General features: G+C 37.4%; 1 protein-coding gene across 1 annotated transcript in view; it reads right to left on the reverse strand.

Moving 5' to 3' along the window:
* The window catches only part of SESTD1 (SEC14 and spectrin domain containing 1), a 116,615-nt gene that overhangs the window by 91,498 nt on the left and 2,692 nt on the right, over positions 1 to 22,425 (reverse strand). The window contains 2 exon segments of the mRNA XM_030325266.2: positions 5,948 to 6,056; positions 13,221 to 13,300. Coding sequence (XP_030181126.1) covers positions 5,948 to 6,056; positions 13,221 to 13,300 — 189 coding nt within the window.

Raw genomic sequence — 22,425 nt, forward strand, 5'->3', positions numbered from 1 at the left:
TTTCTTGTAACTCATGTCAGATCTTGGTCTCTCTTGCTCCACTGAAAAAAACAAGCCTGAAGAGATAGGACAGGAAAAAGACCTCACAGTCAGATCTGGTGGGCTTTGAGGAGTGATTTTTTTCTTGCCCTTGAAGGGAAAAAAGCTTTTTTTATCCAGTGGTACATTTAAAGTTCCCCAGTGATAGGGATGTACCAGTTTTGGACAAGTGCCACTACAACACCGAATACTCAGAGAACCTACACTTTTTTTTTTTTTTTTAAACTCTGGAGGTCTGAAGTGTACTGCTGGCCACTGCCAGGTCTGTCTGGCATTTCAAAGGAATACTGGATGCTACAAATAGGAACTGAAGGTATAAACTTATGAAACCCATTAAGCCTATGATTGGTTGGTGTTTTCCTGTCATTTTAAAGAGACTAAATATGGAGGAGGGAGCAGATGTCAAAACAATTGTCCAATTTTAAAATGTCACAATTAAACGTGAGCTGGTCCCACCCGCCCCCCCCCAAAAAAAAAACTTGGATGCTCTACCAACTGAGCCAGCCAGGTTCCCCAAAGACCTCACAATCTAAAAACAGACTGTAATTTGACTATAAACTACTGTAACACCAGCAGAAGTGAATAGGAAAAACTTTCTAAAGGGTCTCCTTAGAAAATTAATAATGAGAAAACAAGGTTAAGAAATGTGTTTTGCCATTTGTCATGTGATTTTAAAAAGCATGTAGTCTAGGGGTGCTTGGGTGGCTCAGTCGGTTAAGCATCCGACTTCAGCTCAGGTCACGATCTCACAGTTTGTGAGTTCGAGCCCTGTCTGAGTCGAGCTCTGTGCTGACAGCTCGGAGCCCAGAGCCTGCTTCAAATTCTGTGTCTCCCTCTCTCTGCCCCCCCCCCCCCCCAAAATAAACATTAAAAAAAAAAAAAAGCAGGTAGTCTCATTATCTTATAATCACATTTCACATAATAGTATTGAAACAAATTTCATTCTCTGTACTGAATGTGAATATGCTTCTGATCTTAAATTTTGAATTATGTAATAAAACAATATGAGATTGACAAACTATTTGTGAGATTTTTGGTTAGTGCTAGTCTCAGTATTTACTTCTTTAATGAAAACATTTGTAGATTAATTTCTATTTCTTGTCTTTAATTCCATAAAGGAATCTCTTAATTATAGACTCACATAAGTTTCTGATCATGCTGTTTATGTCTAAAATATACAGCAATAGCTAAGAAAACAAAAGATAAACTTGATTTACCTCTCCTAAAATTTAACACTCAGGCTGGCCCAAACCTGTCACTATTATTCTGTACTAAAACCTATGATTGACCTTTTACAGAAAATGGGGCAGTAATGGTTAGGCTTGAACTCCATGTAGAACTGACACGAGTTACTTGGGCATAAACTTAGTATTTCATTTACGCCCTCTAATTGAGGGTCTGAAACAAAAACAGGCTTAGGGGAAACCCATGTGAAAAAGAATCAGGAAATGCTTCCATTCTCAGTTGTGCTGGGTTACCTGTTTCAAACAGGAACATATCCAAAAAGAATGAAATCTTGCCATTTACAACTATGTGGATGGAACTAGAGGGTATTATGCTAAGTGAAATTAGTCAGAGAAAGACAAATATAGACTTCACTCATATGAGGAATTTAAGATACAAAACAGATGAACGTAAGGGAAGGGAAGCAAAATAATATAAAAACAAGGAGGGGGACAAGACGTGAGAAACTCTTAAATACAGAGAACAAACTGAAGCTTGCTGGAGGGGTTTTGGGTGGGGAGATGGGCTAAATAGGCAAGAGGCATTAAGAAGGACACTTGTTGGGATAAGCACTGGGTGTTATATAAAGGGGATGAATCACTGGATTCTACTCCTGAAATCATTATTGCACTATATGCCAACTTGGATGTAAATTTTAAAAAAATAAATAAAAATAAAAATAAACGAATTCTCAAGATAAGGATTCAGATTTCTGGTTAATAACAGGCAGGTATATGGAATACTAAATGGAATAAATGAAAAAAAAAAGCAAAATTAAATATATAAAATAGGTATATATCATATGGTGTCTCTAGTCATTAAACATAAGCATGAAGTATAGATAAAAAACTGAATAGTCTTTTCATTTTTACATAAGTTTTTAAAATCTATTAATATATTCAAAATGTTAATGTGTTCATTGCAAAAGGAGACCACTTTGGGGCATGTCCTGTGAGGATGAGGCCACACAAGCACACTGCTGGAGCTGTCCTCAGACAGTCACAGCTTAGGAGGGGCCAAACTTTAACAGCAGAAAACTGGGAGACACAGCAGGTCACACAAAAAAATTAAGACATACTACTAAAAAGGACAACTTTCTAGATACATGCTGAGCAAAATCTGATAGGGTAAACTTAAAAATAGTTCTGGGATGGGGGCGCCTGGGTGGCTCAGTAGGTTAAGTGGCCGACTCCAGCTCAGGTCATGATCTCACGGTCTGTGAGTCTGAGCCCCGCATCGGGCTCTTTGCTGACGGCTCGGAGCCTGGAGCCTGCCTCCAATTCTATGTCTCCCTATCTGTCTCTCCCTCCCCCACTCACACTCTGTCTCTCTCAAAAATAAACAAACATTAAAAAATTTTAAAAAAAAGTTCTGGGATGGAAAGAGGGATGGGTAAATGAACAGACATGTGATCAAGTTCAATTTTGGTTGGAGACTTCTAAGTGATGGGCATAATGGTATTTACAATTCTTTAAACTTTCTTGCACATTTGAAATATTTCATAATAAAATGTTGGGGGGATTATAATTTAAAAGCAGTTTTGGGGCGCCTGGGTGGCTCAGTCAGTTAAGCGTCCGACTTCAGCCCAGGTCATGATCTCGCGGTTCATGAGTTCAAGCCCTGTGTCGGGCTCTGTGCTGACAGCTCGGAGCCTGGAGCCTGTTTCGGATTCTGTGTCTCCCTCTCTCTCTGCCCCTCCCCAGCTCATGCTCGCACTCTGTCTCTGTCAAAAATAAATAAACGTAAAAAAAAATTTTTTTAATAAATAAATAAAAGCAGTTTTGAGGGGCACCTGGGTGACTCAGTCAGTTAAGCATCTGCCTTTGGCTCAGATCATGATCTCATGGTTCATGAGTTCAAACTCCACATCAGGCTCCATGCTGACAGCGTGGAGCCTGCTTTGGTTTCTCTCTCTCTCTCTCTCTCTCTCTCTCTCTCTCTCTTTCTCTCTCTCTCTCTCCGCCCCCTCTCTCCTGCACTTCCCCCACTCGTGCGCACACAATCTCTTACTCTCTCAAAATAAATTTTTAAAAAACATTTTAAAAAATAAATAAAATAAAAGCAGTTTTGAATGGCAGACATTCTGAAGGAGAAAAGTCAGTTTTCAAGACTGCACCCAATAAACTGATCTCCAGATTTGCAATGAAGAGCTCAAAAACACTCTAGTTCTCTAAGGAAATGTCAAGTACTGATACAGAGCTGCCAACTCTGTTTTTAAACACCCAAATTATAGAAGGCTGTTCCAAGAACACAGAAAGTTAACAATTCAGTTTTCACAAATACTTGAGAAGGCCAAAACTTAGCAAAACAATTTTCAAAAATAAAGTATCCAAGTATTTATTTTGCCTTGCTAGAATAAGTTCTTTCATCTTGCTTCAATTCATAACTTGTCTATTAGCCAGCAGGTATTTGTGGATATGCAGAAACTGATTCATAATTTACAGAGGACTATTATGTATATATTTACGTAAGAAAAAGAGAGAGAGAAATTTTAAAAGTGTAGGCTACTTTTGTCCTCCATTGTACTTGCTGCTTGCACATCCAGAGTGAATAGACAGAGAATGTGAGTCAAACTGCTGGTGCCTTAGCCGGCCTCACCTACCCAGTGCCTCTTACAATAGGGGCATTTTACTGGGCTGAGCATGATTCCAGCATACATAAGCAAGCATTTTCTTATCATAAACTTAATCACTAGCCAAATGTGTCTTCTGCAACTCAGCCTCAGTGACATGTTCCTCAAGTGTCACTGGAGGAAAATCTGCATGTTCATGGAAAAATAGTTTGTATGTCTCTAATTCTAATCCTTCCTTGGGCATTATTCAAGGATAATTTTGACTATCAGTAATTTGTGCGTTACAATCCAACTTCAGAACCTCACCTCACATAAAATACAACTACACTGTACTTCATTCATGTGAAATATGAAGAGCTCTGGATCAGTGTCAGCAAAGGTAGATTCTAGTGTCAGCTCTATTACTAACTAGCTGTGTGATCCTGGGCAAGTACCTATAACCTGAGTTTCAATTTCCTCACCTATATAACAAGGCAATTGGTTCAGATGGTCTCTAAGTTCCCTGACCACATATCTATGAAGCATGGATACTTTTTCCAAATTTGTTAGCAGTATGTCTAGCTAGTGTTATTTACCTAGAAGTAATATGTTGTCTAATGGTGAATAACACAAATAGCTATCAGCAGCTCAGAGGACTAGGAAGGTTATCCAATACTAACACGCTGTGAAGTTTGAGAATTTTCCTTTCCAGAAAGTGAAAAAAATTGAAAATTTTCACTTGAAGACCTCTATTTCCCCAAAACAGAAAAAATAATCAGCAAGAGAATCATTAAATTATAGACCATTATTGGAAGGAGGTGTAAATAAAGTCAGTTGTTCTAAAATATAGTTTTAACCATGAACTCTAGAAGACGGTTTAAAATGAAATAACCGGGGCGCCTGGGTGGCGCAGTCGGTTAACCGTCCGACTTCAGCCAGGTCACGATCTCGCAGTCCGGGAGTTCGAGCCCCGCGTCAGGCTCTGGGCTGATGGCTCAGAGCCTGGAGCCTGTTTCCGATTCTGTGTCTCCCTCTCTCTCTGCTCCTCCCCCGTTCATGCTCTGTCTCTCTCTGTCCCAAAAATAAACAAATGCTGAATCTTAAAAAAAAAAAAAAAAAAAAAAAAAAAAAAAAAAAAAAAAAACCTATTACATAATAGGTTGCAAAATACAGACCCAGAATACAAAGAACTGTTTGCTCTGACTAAAATATTTAAAATTCACTATCTGGACCTTAAAAAGCATTAGATAAAGATGGTTTTGTTCCCTTTGCCACCTCTATATTTAACAAACAAACAAAAAAATCTGCTCTCATTCTCATTATTTATAACAATGGTTTACAAATCTGACTGCACATTAGAATTATCTGGGAAGTTTAAAGGGTTTTTTAAAAACGTCTGATGAGCAGACCTCACAAGTACAATTTGATCGGAATCTCTGGAGAGCATTACAATCTCCCAGGCATTAGAATTTTGAAAAAAAAATTCTCCAGGTGAGTCTAACATGCAATCAGACTTCAACCCTCAAATATCACATATGGGAGAGGAAGCTGGGGAGGGAGCTTGTTTTTATTGTTGAAGTGACGGGTCAGCTGAAGCAAAAAGGAAAGTTTGTTTTGTCTTCATCCAAGAAATATAGGAATTAAAAATCCAAGGACCTTCAAAGTAAAACAAACATTTTTGGCATTTTTAAAAATAAAAATGTTTTTAAACTGCTAATAGCCTTCCTCAGTATATTAAAACCTACCAATTTATATCTGTAGATATACAGATAGATTATATATACATAGATTTAGATCTATATCTATGGAGTAAAATAGATGTTTAAATAAAAAATACTTTCTACCAAATTCTGTTTTCTCAAGTTGCATGGTATACAGATGCTCAATCTGTGTATTCCTTAAAAGCTGACAGTACATACATTTTGGAAATCTGTATCACATTATTCAGTGTATTAAGAGCATACAATAATTGTTTTATATGGTGTTGTATCAGAAATGATTAATTCTAGTGTTTTTAATTACAATGTCACTAATAAAAGCGGGTAAGACAGCAATGTGTACCTTAGTAACAGGAATCATTAGTAAATGAATGACAACATATCAAAATTTAAGAAAAGACACCTTTAGAGTCACCTTGGAATGCTGAGTAGGTAGTCTAAGGTAACACTCAGCTCATCCATATTTGTCTGTTCCAAGCATAATGGAATTGTCAGAATGAGGCCACTTCGTCGGTCCTTTCCTCCTATTAAAAGAAAAAGATACAAATATAACATGTAATAGATATTAAAGCACTAAATGAATGTTTGAACCCAATGTTACTAAAACAAAGAGTGTTTATGATAGAAGTAAAAATACTATCTAATAGTTGTTTATCTTATATACTGTAAATGTTTATAGTAGTATAGCAAAATTATACAAATTTGAGAAAAAAGAAAAAAAAATTCACCCATGAAATCTTCAGTTAAACATAGCAATTATCATTTTGTTCAATTTTCTTCCAGTCTGTTTCTTGATGTAATCAATTCATCGAGCACCTATTGCATGTCTAGCACTATAAGCATTATGAGGAAAATAAATTTCCAATCAACCTAGGAAGAAAAGTTTTATGTCATAAGAAATAAGAGTATAAAATACAAATTCATTGGGTAGGCTGTGTATAAAATACATAAAGTATTACAAAAAATGACTCAGAAAATGGAGAAAATGATAACAGCTGTGATAAAGGTGCAAAACTTTATAGAAAAGACTTAAGAAGAATGGGTAGAATTTATTAGCTAAGCTAAAAGAGCATTAGAGTAATCTGTGACAAAGAATGGTCTGAGTTAACTCACAGAGGTCAGACAGGCATTCTGCGTTCACAAGGAGAAAAGTCCCGCCAGCTGAGAAGAGCACATGGGACCTGGATATAGAAGCATGAAAGCCAGGCAGCGGAACACACTGCCATTTCGTGTACATGCAAGTCCTCTTCAATTTTCCATCAACATTAAAATCTAGCTAATACTGGGGCTCCTGGGTGGCTCAGTCGGTGAAGTGTCCAACTTTGGCTCAGGTCATGATCTCACGGTTCGTGGGTTCGAGCGCCACGTTGTGCTCTGTGCTGACGGCTCAGAGCATGGAGCCTACTTCGGATTTTGTTTTTTCCCTCTCTCTCTGCCCCTCCCCTGCTCATGCTCACTCACTTGCTCTCTCACAAAAATAAATAAAACACTAAAAAGGTTTTTTAAAAATCTAAATAATACACATGGCTTCTTTAAAAGTTCCCCATGTGACTTCCACACTGAAGTCCGTTCTCTGACCCCACTGACATTTATGACAATTTCAGAAGCTTAAAAACCAGCAAATACTAAAGGTAAAAACGTCATATGATCGCTAGAAATCTATCAATAAAAACTGAAAGCTGTGAAGTGAAAAAAACAACTCCCGTGAGTGCCATGAAGGCAATTCATGACGTACCTACATAAATGATCTTCTTTTATTAGGTTACCCATATAAATTAACAATACTCAACCAGTTTGTTTAACCTGAATAAATGTAATTTCAAATGGTTCAACTTAATAGATAATCAATAGTGACTTCAACTACTCATGGTTTTGTTCAGGTTTTACTTTTTAAAAACCCATACCCATGAGTATCAAAATGTCTCCCCCAAATGATTTTGGTTTAAAAAGTTTTTCTCTATTATTAAAAACATTTGAAAACTATTGGTTGAACTAAACCAGCCCTACAAGAGATCCTAAGGGGGATCCTGTGAGACAAGGTACCAGAGACATCACTACAAGCATAAAACATACAGACATCACAATGACTCTAAACCCGTATCTTTCTATAATAACACTGAATGTCAATGGACTAAATGCGCCAACCAAAAGACATAGGGTATCAGAATGGATAAAAAAACAAGACCCATCTATTTGCTGTCTACAAGAGACTCATTTTAGATCTGAGGACACCTTTAGATTGAGAGTGAGGGGATGGAGAACTATTTATCATGCTACTGGAAGCCAAAAGAAAGCTGGAGTAGCCATACTTATATCAGACAAACTAGACTTTAAATTAAAGGCTGTAACAAGAGATGAAGAAGGGCATTATATAATAATTACAGGGTCTATCCACCAGGAAGAGCTAACAATTATAAATGTCTACGTGCCAAATACCGGAGCCCCTAAATATATAAAACAATTACTCATAAACATAAGCAACCTTATTGATAAGAATATGGTAATTGCAGGGGACTTTAACACCCCACTTACAGAAACGGATAGATCATCTAGACACACGGTCAATAAAGAAACAAGGGCCCTGAATGAGACATTGGATCAGATGGACTTGACAGATATATTTAGAACTCTGCATCCCAAAGCAACAGAATATACTTTCTTCTCGAGTGCACATGGAACATTCTCCAAGATAGATCATATACTGGGTCACAAAACAGCCCTTCATAAGTTTACAAGAATTGAAATTACACCATGCATACTTTCAGACCACAACGCTATGAAGCTTGAAATCAACCACAGGAAAAAGTCTGGAAAACCTCCAAAAGCATGGAGGTTAAAGAACACCCTACTAAAGAATGAGTGAGTCAACCAGGCAATTAGAGAAGAAATTAAAAAATATATGGAAACAAACGAAAATGAAAATACAACAATCCAGACGCTTTGGGATGCAGCGAAGGCAGTCCTGAGAGGAAAATACATTGCAATCCAGGCCTATCTCAAGAAACAAGAAAAATCCCAAATACAAAATCTAACAGCACACCTAAAGGAACTAGAAGCAGAACAGCAAAAGCAGCCTAAACCCAGCAGAAGAAGAGAAATAATAAAGATCAGAGCAGAAATAAACAATATAGAATCTAAAAAAACGGTAGAGCAGATCAACGAAACCAAGAGTTGTTTTTTTGAAAAAATAAACAAAATTGACAAACCTCTAGCCAGGCTTCTCAAAAAGAAAAGGGAGATGACCCAAATAGATAAAATCATGAATGAAAATGGAATGATTACAACCAATCCCTCAGAGATACAAACAATTATCAGGGAATACTACGAAAAATTATATGCCAACAAATTGGACAACCTGGAAGAAATGGACAAATTCCTAAACACCCACACTCTTCCAAAACTCAATCAGGAGGAAAGAGAAAGCTTGAACAGACCCATAACCAGCGAAGAAATTGAATCAGTTATCAAAAATCTCCCAACAAATAAGAGTCCAGGACCAGATGGCTTCCCAGGGGAGTTCTACCAGACGTTTAAAGCAGAGATAATACCTATCCTTCTCAAGCTATTCCAAGAAATAGAAAGGGAAGGAAAACTTCCAGACTCATTCTATGAAGCCAGTATTACTTTGATTCCTAAACCAGACAGAGACCCAGTAAAAAAAGAGAACTACAGGCCAATATCCCTGATGAATATGGATGCAAAAATTCTCAATAAGATACTAGCAAATCGAATTCAACAGCATATAAAAAGAATTATTCACCATGATCAAGTGGGATTCATTCCTGGGATGCAGGGCTGGTTCAACATCCGCAAATCAATCAACGTGATACATCACATTAATAAAAAAAAAGAGAAGAACCATATGATCCTGTCAATCGATGCAGAAAAGGCTTTTGACAAAATCCAGCACCCTTTCTTAATAAAAACCCTTGAGAAAGTCGGGATAGAAGGAACATACTTAAAGATCATAAAAGCCATTTATGAAAAGCCCACAGCTAACATCATCCTCAATGGGGAAAAACTGAGAGCTTTTTCCCTGAGATCAGAACACGACAGGGATGCCCACTCTCACCGCTGTTGTTTAACATAGTGTTGGAAGTTCTAGCATCAGCAATCAGACAACAAAAGGAAATCAAAGGCATCAAAATTGGCAAAGATGAAGTCAAGCTTTCGCTTTTTGCAGATGACATGATATTATACATGGAAAATCCGATAGACTCCACCAAAAGTCTGCTAGAACTGATACATGAATTCAGCAAAGTTGCAGGATACAAAATCAATGTACAGAAATCAGTTGCATTCTTATACACTAACAATGAAGTAACAGAAAGACAAATAAAGAAACTGATCCCATTCACAATTGCACCAAGAAGCATAAAATACCTGGGAATAAATCTAACCAAAGATGTAAAAGATCTGTATGCTGAAAACTATAGAAAGCTTATGAAGGTAGTTGAAGAAGATATAAAGAAATGGAAAGACATTCCCTGCTCATGGATTGGAAGAATAAATATTGTCAAAATGTCAATACTACCCAAAGCTATCTAAACATTCAGTGCAATCCCAATCAAAATTGCACCAGCATTCTTCTCGAAACTAGAACAGGCAATCCTAAAATTCATATGGAACCACAAAAGGCCCCGAATAGCCAAAGTAATTTTGAAGAAGAAGACCAAAGCAGGAGGCATCACAATCCCAGACTTTAGCCTCTACTACAAAGCTGTAATCATCAAGACAGCATGGTGTTGGCACAAAAACAGACACATAGACCAATGGAATAGAATAAAAACCCCAGAACTAGACCCACAAACGTATGGCCAACTCATCTTTGACAAAGCAGGAAAGAACATCCAATGGAAAAAAGACAGCCTCTTTAACAAATGGTGCTGGGAGAACTGGACAGCAACATGCAGGAGGTTGAAACTAGACCACTTTCTCACACCATTCACAAAAATAAATTCAAAATGGATAAAGGACCTGAATGTGAGACAGGAAACCATCAAAACCCTAGAGGAGAAAGCAGGAAAAGACCTCTCTGACCTCAGCCGTAGCAATCTCTTACTCAACACATCCCCAAAGGCAAGGGAATTAAAAGCAAAAATGAATTACTGGGACCTTATGAAGATAAAAAGCTTCTGCACAGCAAAGGAAACAACCAACAACACTAAAAGGCAACCAACGGAATGGGAAAAGATATTTGCAAATGACATATCGGACAAAGGGCTAGTATCCAAAATCTATAAAGAGCTCACCAAACTCCACACCCAAAAAACAAATAACCCAGTGAAGAAAACCCATGGGCAGAAAACATGAATAGACACTTCTCTAAAGAAGACATCCGGATGGCCAACAGGCACATGAAAAGATGTTCAACGTCGCTCCTTATCAGGGAAATACAAATCAAAACCACACTCAGATATCACCTCACACCAGTCAGAGTGGCCAAAATGAACAAATCAGGGGACTATAGATGCTGGAGAGGATGTGGAGAAACGGGAACCCTCTTGCACTGTTGGTGGGAATGCAAATTGGTGCAGCCGCTCTGGAAAGCAGTGTGGAGGTTCCTCAGAAAATTAAAAATAGACCTACCCTATGACCCAGCAATAGCACTGCTAGGAATTTACCCAAGGGATACAGGAGTACTGATGCATAGGGGCACTTGTACCCCAATGTTTACAGCAGCACTCTCAACAATAGCCAAATTGTGGAAAGAGCCTAAATGTCCATCAACTGATGAATGGATAAAGAAATTGTGGCTTATATACACAATGGAATACTACGTGGCAATGAGAAAGAATGAAATATGGCCTTTTGTAGCAACGTGGATGGAACTGGAGAGTGTGATGCTAAGTGAAATAAGCCATACAGAGAAAGACAGATACCATATGGTTTCACTCTTATGTGGATCCTGAGAAACTTTACAGAAACCCATGGGGAAGGGGAAGGGAAAAAAAAAAAAAAAAAAAAAAGAGGTTAGAGTGGGAGAGAGCCAAAGCATAAGAGACTGTTAAAAACTGAGAACAAACTGAGGGCTGATGGGGGGTGGGAGGGAGAGGAGGGTAGGTGATGGGCATTGAGGAGGGCACCTTTTGGGATGAGCACTGGGTGTTGTATGGAAACCAATTTGACAATAAATTTCATATATTGGAAAAAAAAAATTATTGGTTGAAATAATTAATGATCAACAGAGGAAGTCTAGAGGAATGGCCTAAGGGAAATTTTCATTTGCTCCTCAAAAATCGCTAAGCTTTATAACTGCATTAAGCCAAATGTGCAAAAAGGTTCATATCTGAACCACAGCATTCTGACCCACTATGGAAATGTCTTCAGAGGACAGGTCTAACACTCAGGACCACACTTAACCTCACACCCTCAAGTTTTCGCTAAGGGACAATAAAATAATCACTAGAGTAAACAAAAAGAGAGAAGCAAAGATGAAAAAGACTTTCAAGGCAGATATGGCCAACCAAGTCAAATGCTGCATAGAGTCGAGTGTCATAAAAATGCAAAAATGCCACTAATAAAAATTATGAAAGAATAATAATATCCATTTTTGGCAACAGTGTAGGCAAATAGGCATTTTCATACACTGTTACAAGAAACAGAAATTCAAACAATATTCTTAGAGTGTAATCTGACAAAACTTAACACAAATTTAAATACCAATTCTCCTTAATACTTCCACTTACGGGAATTGATACTGCTGAACTTGTACAAAGTACACAAACAATGAATAAGAATGTTTCCTGTAATACCATTAATATCAGACAAGAATAGTGAAAATATAAGTGTCAACTGATAAGTTTTTTTAAAAAAGGAAATACAACAATACTAGTGAAATTCAAGAACTTATTTTACCCTTTATAATATACACTAGAAAAACATGCCAATTTACAGAGGGATACAATACACTTTTTAAAAAGGACATTAGGACATTTATAGCCTAAAGATCAAGACAATTCTGATAGGATCTAAAGTGAAAAAGAAAAGCAAGATGATAAAAAAATTAAAAAAAAAAACAAACAAACAACTCAAGTAACCCTTAACAGGCAGGCCACAGCGCCTATTCCCAACCGCATGCAAATTTACTCAATGATCCGTAATTCCAGAAAATCACTATACTCAGTGTACCATGCTACTGCTCTCATACTAACACGGTACCTTGCAGTTTCTCTTTGATTCTTAGCTGATACACGCTTCTGGGTTAATAACTAGAGATAAATGCAAGCCTGTACAACCAAGTTCAAACAGTGCAAAGTGAAAGCGATGCAGCTGATATTTCCTAACTCCGCCAAGTGCACTGAAACTATCTCATGGAAGATGGAAGACAAAAGCTAGGATACAGGATATCATACAAACTAATTCTATATTTCAAAAACAATTACTTCAGTGCTGGCTAGTCAATTATTCTTGGCCAGTATTATTTTATTTTTATATAAAAAGTGAGATATCATGACATCTACCTTGTAGAGGTCATTTTAATCAATTACAGAATAAATACTGGCCTGCCAAGTACCAACAGTGACAGAGGTGGCAAGCACAGTTACCCATTCTGATTAAAAGAGGTCTCAAAATATCTCTGAAACAAAACCTTCACAGAAAAATGCAATTCTGTCAAACTTGTCAAAGAAAAAAAGTTTAAACAAATTTATACATCAAACACTTCCAATTTTAAGAAGAAAACATACCTGAAAGGAAGGCAAGCTTTTTCTTCAGAATAGGTAATATTACTGAGGCCTCCATTTTACTCCAGTAAACTTCCTCACTTCTGAAAACAAAGAAAGTTAAAGGTCAACTGCAAGATCATAACTATTCTATGAAATACATACTTATGATGGCTTATCCCAGGGTGTCTCAATGTCAGCATTACTGATATTTTGAGTCAGATTATTCCTTCTTTTTTGTAAGAAATGTCCTGTACATTGTATTTGGCAGCATCCCTGGCCTCTTCCCATTAGAATACCAATAGTATCCTCCCTTCTAAGCTCGAACAACCAAAATGTCTCCAGACATTGCCAAATATACTCTGGTAGGTAAAATCACAGCCATTTGAGAATCACTGGCTTAACTGTTTTTTTCTTTTTTGTTTTTTTTAAGTAGGTTCCACACCCAACGTGAGGCTAGAACTCAGGACCCTCAGATCAAGAGGCACATGCTCTACCAACTGAGCCAGCCAGGCACCCCACTATCTTAACTGTTTTTCAGAGCAGTATTCTTGGGCTAGAACAGTGTCTAACACATAGCAGTAACTGTATAAATTACTGTCAAATAGAGGAATGAACTACTCAATCTTTTCTCTATTGCTCTTATTATACAACTTCCAAATATCTGACTTCAGTTCCACTACTAAATGTCTGTGTCTGATTTCTCACGTTTTTGCTTCTTCATATCACACTGTAACACACCTTATGGTCATGTTTACCTCAAGACACTTCCTAATACACTGTTTCAGTTTTTGCCCCCACTGTTAACTGTCTCTATCTCTCCACATTCTGAATTTTTTTAATTCTCCAGGAAAAAATCTGCTTAACCCAGTTGATTTTTCCTACCGAGAAATTGGTTTGGTTCCTACCACGTTTACTGTTCTTGGTTTAATTTTCTAGTGTCCACTTGGTCACAGTCAGGGGTTATGGCTAAACACAAAATGGGACTATCCACACAGCAAGGCCTAAGGACAAGACAGCTTCCCTTAAAAGGGAGCTTTAACATGGCAGACACCTGGAGGCTTAGCCAACCCAGTATATTGTTAAAACAGGATTCTGAGGTGAGGACCTTTAACACAAAACAAGAAGATTAAAGGTTCAATTATATTATCCACCTATATTTAATTGCATATCTAAGAGAGTATTCTCCATCACATTTTATCCTTCCTGCCCCACCCCTCCTCACACCCACCATCACAATATTGTGGCAGTTACTTACAATACCCCATGAATTTGCATTTTATTTAGTTAAGCCATACTCTTGTTTGTAATAGCCTCCTCTTTCTTTTTAAATTGAGATAACTGACATATAGCATTGTAGTAGTTTAGGTGTACAACATGATTCAGTATTCATATTTATTGCAAAGTGAACAACACAGTCTAGTTAACATCTGTCACCATACAGTTGCAAAAATTTTTTTTCTTGTGAGGAGAATCTTTTTAAGGCCTAGTCTCCTGGAAATTTTCAAATATGCAATACAGTATTATAAACTACAGTCACCACAAAGCATACTTTGTGACTCCACATGAAAGTGTATTACTTATTTGGCAAATAATTGCAATAAACTTATCCCATTTCAGGTACTGTGCTACCAGCTAGAGCTAAAAACTCAAGTCACAGCCCTGCCGTGGGGGAAAAAATGTAGTCTTTAAGAAAAAAAACCCTCAGATATTAACAAAAAAGAAAAAATGTAGCCTTAAAATTTGTCAAATAATGACTAAGCAAGATTAAAGAAGTGTATTATTTTACAGCTTTTGTGCATACAACTAAAACAATATCACCATTATTTGTACCTCTCTTCAAGGAAAAAATGCTGTCAAACTATATATATTCTTTACAAGTTATACTACTGAATATTTGTTTATAACCCGTTCATTTTTGTTCAGCATCAGCCCCGGCTGAATACAATTGGTAGGAAAAATGATGGAAAAACTCACACCATACATTTCAAATCTGAAACCGGTAGTACTTTATGTTTCCAGATCAGTATCTTGACCTGATCAATCAGTTCCCCAGCCCTACAAAAACCAGACAGCTCAGATTCACATCTATGGTCCCTTCTCTTGTGACCATTGTTTGAGAGACCAGATTTGAAAGCTCAATGATGTCGGGGTTCAGAATGAGTTGCCCCAAGATATGCCCCTTGCACAATTATGTTGAGCTAAAACAGAAGACACAGGAAAAAACTCTGACCTTCCCCCAGCTGCCTAAAATAACTTCGATAAAGGGCCTGCTCCAGGAAGAGAGCTATCACTATAGATAACCACATTCTAATATTAAGTCAAGGCAATAGACAGGGAGGAACTTAAACTTTATTTTTTAAGATTTTATTTTTAAGTAATCTCTACACCTAACATGGGGCTTAAACTCACAACCCCGAAATCAAGAGTTGCATGCTCCATCAAGTGAGCCAGCCAGGTACCTGAAGTTAATCTTTGATCAAATTTTCATATATAGGGATGCCTGGGAGACTCAGTCGATTAAGCATCCAACTTCGGCTCAGGTCACGATCTCGCGGTCTGTGAGTTCGAGGCCTGCATTGGGCTCTGTGCTAACAGCTCAGGGCCTGGAGCCTGCTTTGGATTCTGTGTCTCCCTCTCTCTCTGTGCCTCCCCCGCTCACACTCTTTCTCAAAAGCAAATTAAAAAATTTTTGACATATGTGTATAATATACATGTATATATACACAATATACATTTAGTTTATATGTATAACGTATACATGTGTATGTATATATGATATATATGTATATATCATATATACATACGTGCTACTATCTTGATTCATGCTAAGGCAACTTTTGCCCACCATTGCTTCTGCAATCATCAGTGCAAATGGCAAATGATGTAAGAACTGTTATAAAAACAGTTTTGATCTCAGAGACTTGTGCAAGCTGGAAATAAGAGACCTGCTGCTCTAGGACGTCAATGGGATGCTCCCACAAAGGAATTTCAGCCCTGAAGGGGTAATACCGATACAAGTACAACTCAGTCATAGAAACAGAACTGGCTTCCTAATCAGACTTTTCTTTTGGCATGGATGCACAACCACCTGCCTTTGATTCCTTACTATTTTGAGCCTACATTACCATCCTTATCAATTCTGTGAGCTGTATAATATCCTTCCAATAAATCCCCTTTCTACTTAAGTTAGCTAGAGTAGCCTTCTCATCTAGTCAATGGAGAAACTCGATTGATACAGGAAGCAAAACTCCAATTTAGAGCTGTAGATGGTGTCTGTTTTAAATCTGTTACCATTTATTCTGAATGAAAATGTCCATCAATACTAAGGTTTTCAGCCTTGCTACAATAAAACCCAATTAACCAGTACCCATGAGAAAACATCTGGAATTCCTAGGATCCCACAAGGCCTAAGAAATGACAGCTGCCGCTGACCCTTAAAGTAGCATCTGTGTTATCCAAGGTTTACAAGCCAAGTTATTGATTTTTACACTGAGAAGTACCAAATTTTTCACCATTGTATTCTCCATATAAAGTGAAAAAGGAAGATGGTCTCAGTTCCCAGTCTAGATGTACTTTCACACACTATGATATCCAGAAGCAATCTTATTTTTTGTCACTGTCTCCTGAGATGAATGCTTTATTCAAACTTTCCATTACTTTACTGAACCACCCCAGCATGACGAAACACTAAATTGTTTGTTTTTTTTTTAAGAACATGTTGAAACTGATGAAGTAGCTTAAAGTAAAGAGAAATACAGTTTTGGGGTATGTAGGTCAATTCAAATGACCTGGTGGATAAAATGTGAAGCAGTCAAGAAATGAAAGCTGTGATGTTTACCTTTCTAGAGTCTCCTTTCCATCAATCTTTCACTGCTGTCACAAGAGAAATGAAAAATGATTACTGTACTACTAGCTCCAATTAAAAATAGTTTTTCAAAAGTTATTTTAAAAATGTTTTTAATGTTTATTTATTTTTGAGAGAGAGGGAGAGAGAGCTGGGGAGGGGCAGAGAGGGATACAGATTCTGAAACAGGCTCCATGCTCTGAGCTGTCAGGCTTGAACCCATGAACCATGAGATCATGTCCTGAGCCAAAATTGGACGCTTAACTAACTGAGCCACCCAGAAGCCCCTCAAAAGTTATTTTAGATTTTGCTAGTCATTAGCACAGACATAAATAACAAAAACAAATTTGCCTATCTCTGGTTATCTTATATATCTCACAGATAGTTAAAACAATGAACAAAACACAAAAAAATAAAGGAAAATCTTCAAAATACAACCATCCACTACCATCACCACAATAAAATGTAAAATGACACAAAGTCATGGCTGTTCTCTAATGGTATAGTTATAGATCAGTATTTTTCATAAGATGCTTATTCAACCAAAATATATCTGAGTGGATTATATTCTCAAACAAGGAATGAAACCAATGATGAATATTTACCTGACCTTAATTAATTAATAAAGCAAGGGAAAAAAACGTTCTTAAAAACTTGCTAAATGAAGTTAAGAAATGGAAGAATTAAACAATTCAAAACATGCTTAATGAAAATGTCATATATCGCATACGGTCATTTAAAATGACCTATTTTGGGGGCGCCTGGGTGGCTCAGTTAAGCGTCGACTTCAGCTCAGGTTGTGATCTCGCAGTTCGTGGGTTCGAGCCCATGTTGGGCTCTGTGCTCTGAGCACAGAGCCTGCTTCGGATCCTCTATCTCCCTCTCTGCCCCTCACACGCTCTCTCTCAAAAATAAATAAACATTAAAATAAAATGACCTATTTTGTTACAATTTATTAAATATGAAAGAAGCAGAAAGTCAGAGTTTATAGCAAATAAGGTGCCTTAGAGACAAGTGAATATGAAGAAAATATTCAACCATGACGGCAAGTTACCTTTAATCAAAAGTAAAAAACAAGGAAGTAAATTATCATCATTCCTAGATGCAAAATAAATTCTATCTAAAACAGAGAGAGCCCTTTATGGTTAGACACTATGAATTCTGAGAACTAGGTATGTAAAGGAAATGAAGTTTCAACTGATATCTGTAAACATCTTCTACTTTGAGTATCTCTCTCAAAATCTTGGAGCATTAAAAGAGGAAAATTGGGGCAGCCAAATAAATTGCCATCTTGCCCCCCACAGAGCAGAGACCAAGTCTGAGAGATTTATCTTTGTATTCATTCATTCATTCATTCATTCCTCATTTAACAAAACGGTAGTAAGCACCTAACAGATCAAGACAATGCCAGATGCTAGACAGACCTGGCATCCAACAAGTATCTAATAAATGAATGTATAAATAATGAAACAAACACTAAAGTAAAGCACCCTAGGAATCCTATCATTATCACAAGTACCTGGATGTCAACACCTTGTGGCGTTGCAAACATAGGATCACATGTACATGCTCTTCCTTCAAAGCAGCTTCTCCCAATTTCTTTCTACTGGGACAGTCTCACACAGATCCAGCAGGTATATAAATTATTGGGATGCTGGAGAAAGGCAGGTCTGTGATGGTGGTTAGATGCACATCAATGGTGCTACCAAAGGGCAGTCAGTAGAGGGCAGCAGAGGATGTGCTGCGTATCAGGAAAAGAGAATTGCAAGCCTTTTAATCAAGACTGGGCAAATTACACTTCATAAGAGATTGTAATTGATGACATGAGTGGGTGCACTGGAACTCCTCTCTCAATAAGTATAAATCAACCAGTTTATTTGGAAAATTTAGTTAGATTCTTCGAGGAGCTTTAACAACCAGTGAAAACCCATTAGGATAGCCTAAGGCTAACTAAATCATCTCTAATAAGTCTACATCATGTAGACACATAATGGCAATGAACAAAATCAGAATGCAAGCTCCTTAGCCTGCAGTTCCAGAAGAAATACTACAGCTGTCCTTAAACTCAGATCAGAATACCTCTGTTGTTACAAAATAAAAGCAATTGTGGAGATGGAAACAAGCAAGCACACATATAGATCCTCACTATCTAACTGGGTTCAACATATGTGTGTGTGTCTGTGTGTGTGTGTGTATGTATGTGTGTATATATATGTATATATATACGTATATATATATGTATATGTATAATGCAGAAATAAACATTACTCAACTTTACAATGATACATCAAAAGCAGATCACAAGCTGAAAATGTATGTAATTTTTCATTATGGCAGATGCCAGTATATGATTATTAACTGGTTTTACAACAATATTGACAGTTCTAAATGGAAGAACAACAATCTTTCTGGATAGAGTTTAAATAAAAATGATAAAATAATGGTTAGTTTTGACCAAAATACACATTTAGACAAAACTGCAATTCCTCTAAATAAAATTGAAAGCTAAAGTATGGCCATATAACACCACTTTTACAGATGCATCAGGACCTAGTTTATTCAAGGAATAAGGGAGGGAGAAAGGAAGAAAGGTTAGAAAGAAAAATATTTGAAGTTTGCTATGAAAATATCAATAATCTATCTGAAAGAAAAAACTTTTTTTCTTTATTTTTTTTTAACGTTTATTTATTTTTGAGACAGAGAGAGACAGAGCATGAACGGGGGAGGGTCAGAGAGAGGGAGACACAGAGTCTGAAACAGGCTCCAGGCTCTGAGCTCTCAGCACAGAACCCAACGCGGGGCTCGAACTCACGAACCGTGAGATCATGACCTGAGCCGAAGCCGGCCGCTCAACCGACTGAGCCACCCAGGCACCCTGAAAAAAATTCTATATTAAGTTCAGCTTGAACATTAAAAGTCCTATACTGTAACTTAACTTCAAAAATTCAAAAACCTACTGCTAATGGTAATGACAGCCCACCACTTAAAAACTCTTTTCAAAAACAATAAAAATAGCTCTTCCTACACCACCGTTCTAGCCCTGCCTATTTTTTGAAGGAGCCACAGACACTGATGTCTACAAGGTCAGAAACGTAAGGAACTTATTAGCTCCTTAAATATTTCTCTACAATTCTAGCTATTCTACCAAACCTTTAGCAGCTCCAAACTTCCATTTTGAAGGTCCAGCTTTAAAAATTCTTTAACACTATTAATTTTTCAAATCTCTGGCTCTTCTTCTCCTTATATTAATTCTCAGGAGTTTGGCTGCTTCACCAAAACTGGGGAGGCAAAGGAAAAAGGAATATTGCTTTAGAGAATTACAGAAGAATAGAATTCCAGGAAAGTAATTTCTGGCATCCCCAGCTATAGAGTACCTCCTGGCTAGAGCCTCTTCATAGGCTTCCAAAGCTCTCAGATGAGCTCTCTACCTGCATGGCTCAGTCTTACACTAGCTCCAAGAAGCCTGGGCCACTTCCATCTCCAAGGCAATGAATAAGTCTACCGAGGTCACCTGGCTGGGTAGGTCTCCCTCCATCATCAGAGGAAGATGCATGCGCAACCCTAATAACTTCACAAACTCATGGTCTCATTTCTAGATCCCAACCCCTCTTCACCTGCCATTGGCGTCTCCTGCCCTCCTCTTCACCTCAGAATTTCTCTGAGTACTCACCAAACTCCTCTCTCCCAGCCTTTATCATAGACAGAAGTGTTCTTACTCTATCTTTGGCAAAGACATACATGCCTTTCATTGAGCTGATCTCAGACAAAATCCAATATCCCCGATATAAAGAGTTTAACAGATTTGAACAGAGGTTCATTATGTATCATCAGATTCCTAATTCCAAAGAATTGGCATACAAATTAATTTTTAGTAACCAATTATTTATATGCTGGATACCAACTTCCGTACAAGGGAAATCTAACACAAATTGAGATTTTGGCACTATCACATTTTTTTGTTTATATAATGCCAGTAGAAGGCACATACCAAACACCACACTGGAAAAAAGGTAAAAAATTGTAAAATGGAAAACTACTCAAAAATGGAATTATAATATTACCAGGCAGAAAGAAGCCAGTGGAACATGTGAAGAGTTATTTTCCATCATGCTAAAAGTCTCATTTAAAAAACAATGTATATAAAAAAAAATGTGATACTTTTAACGTTTCTGAGGTGAAACTACAAAAACAATACTGAACATACTACAAATCCTTTACCTTGTTCAGTAACTGAAATGTCACTTCACTATCAATGGAACAAAGTAATCTAAGGCACATAAAAACTATTTATAGAATAATCACCTCTTTTATACCTCATAAGGACTATTAGTAATACCAGATACCTTTCCCAAGCAAAGACCTCCCCCACTGAAGAATTTCCCTGCCAGAGGGTTCTGTTCCAAAGAGCTGTTCCCTCTGAAAAGCAGTTTAGTGCAGCAGTAAATAAAGACCATGGCCTTGGAGACCAGGTGGGACTCCAAGGCAGCCACTTACTAACTAGGTGGCTTAGGCAATTCCTTTAATTTCTCTTCAGGGGCATAATCACTGAGCTCACAGGACTGAGGATTAGATGAACTAACATTACTGTTAGTGTTTAATATACTCCAGGATGGTAGGCATTCAATAAATAGCACCTATTATTAGCAGGTAAAACTTCCCTCCTCCACTAATTACTGATTTACTATCAATGATTTTCCAAAGGCCATAGTCAAATCATCCCCTCCTAAGGCTTTCTTGGTCCAACACACTAAAATGGCCACAACCCCATTACAACCAAATAACTTAATACACCCTGGCATTTTTTTATGTTCAAGAATTTTATTTCATCCTCACAACAACATACCATTTTGTCAGTATCCCCATTTTTTTCTGATAAGAAAAGTGAGGCACAGAGAATTTCCCAAGATAATACAGAAATTAACAGATTTATAAATCACAGACTTAGAACCACAGAGAGGATCTACTCCAACTTTTTCATTTTGTTGATAAGGAAACTTAGTCTGTTTGGCTGCTATAACAAAAATACCATAGACTGAGTGACTTATAAACAATAACTTTATTTCTCATGGTTCTGCTCAGGCTGCTATTTAACAAAATACCACAGAGTTGGGTGCCTTATAAATAACAGAAATTTATTTCTCATATTTCTGGAGGCTGAGAAGTCTAAGATTAATATGCAGGTGGATTCAGTGCCTGATGAAGGCCCACTCCCTGTTCTACAAAAGGACCGTCTTCTACATGTGTCCTCGCATGGTGGAAAGGGCAAGGGAGTTCTAATAGGGTCTCTCTTTTAAGAGCACACTAATCACCTCCCAAAGCCCACCTCCAAATACCTTCACAATGGGGAATTGTTTTCAACATACGAATTTTGGGGGGGGGGGG

This window comes from Lynx canadensis, chromosome C1, assembly GCF_007474595.2.
Source record: "Lynx canadensis isolate LIC74 chromosome C1, mLynCan4.pri.v2, whole genome shotgun sequence".
Taxonomy (NCBI): domain Eukaryota; kingdom Metazoa; phylum Chordata; class Mammalia; order Carnivora; family Felidae; genus Lynx; species Lynx canadensis.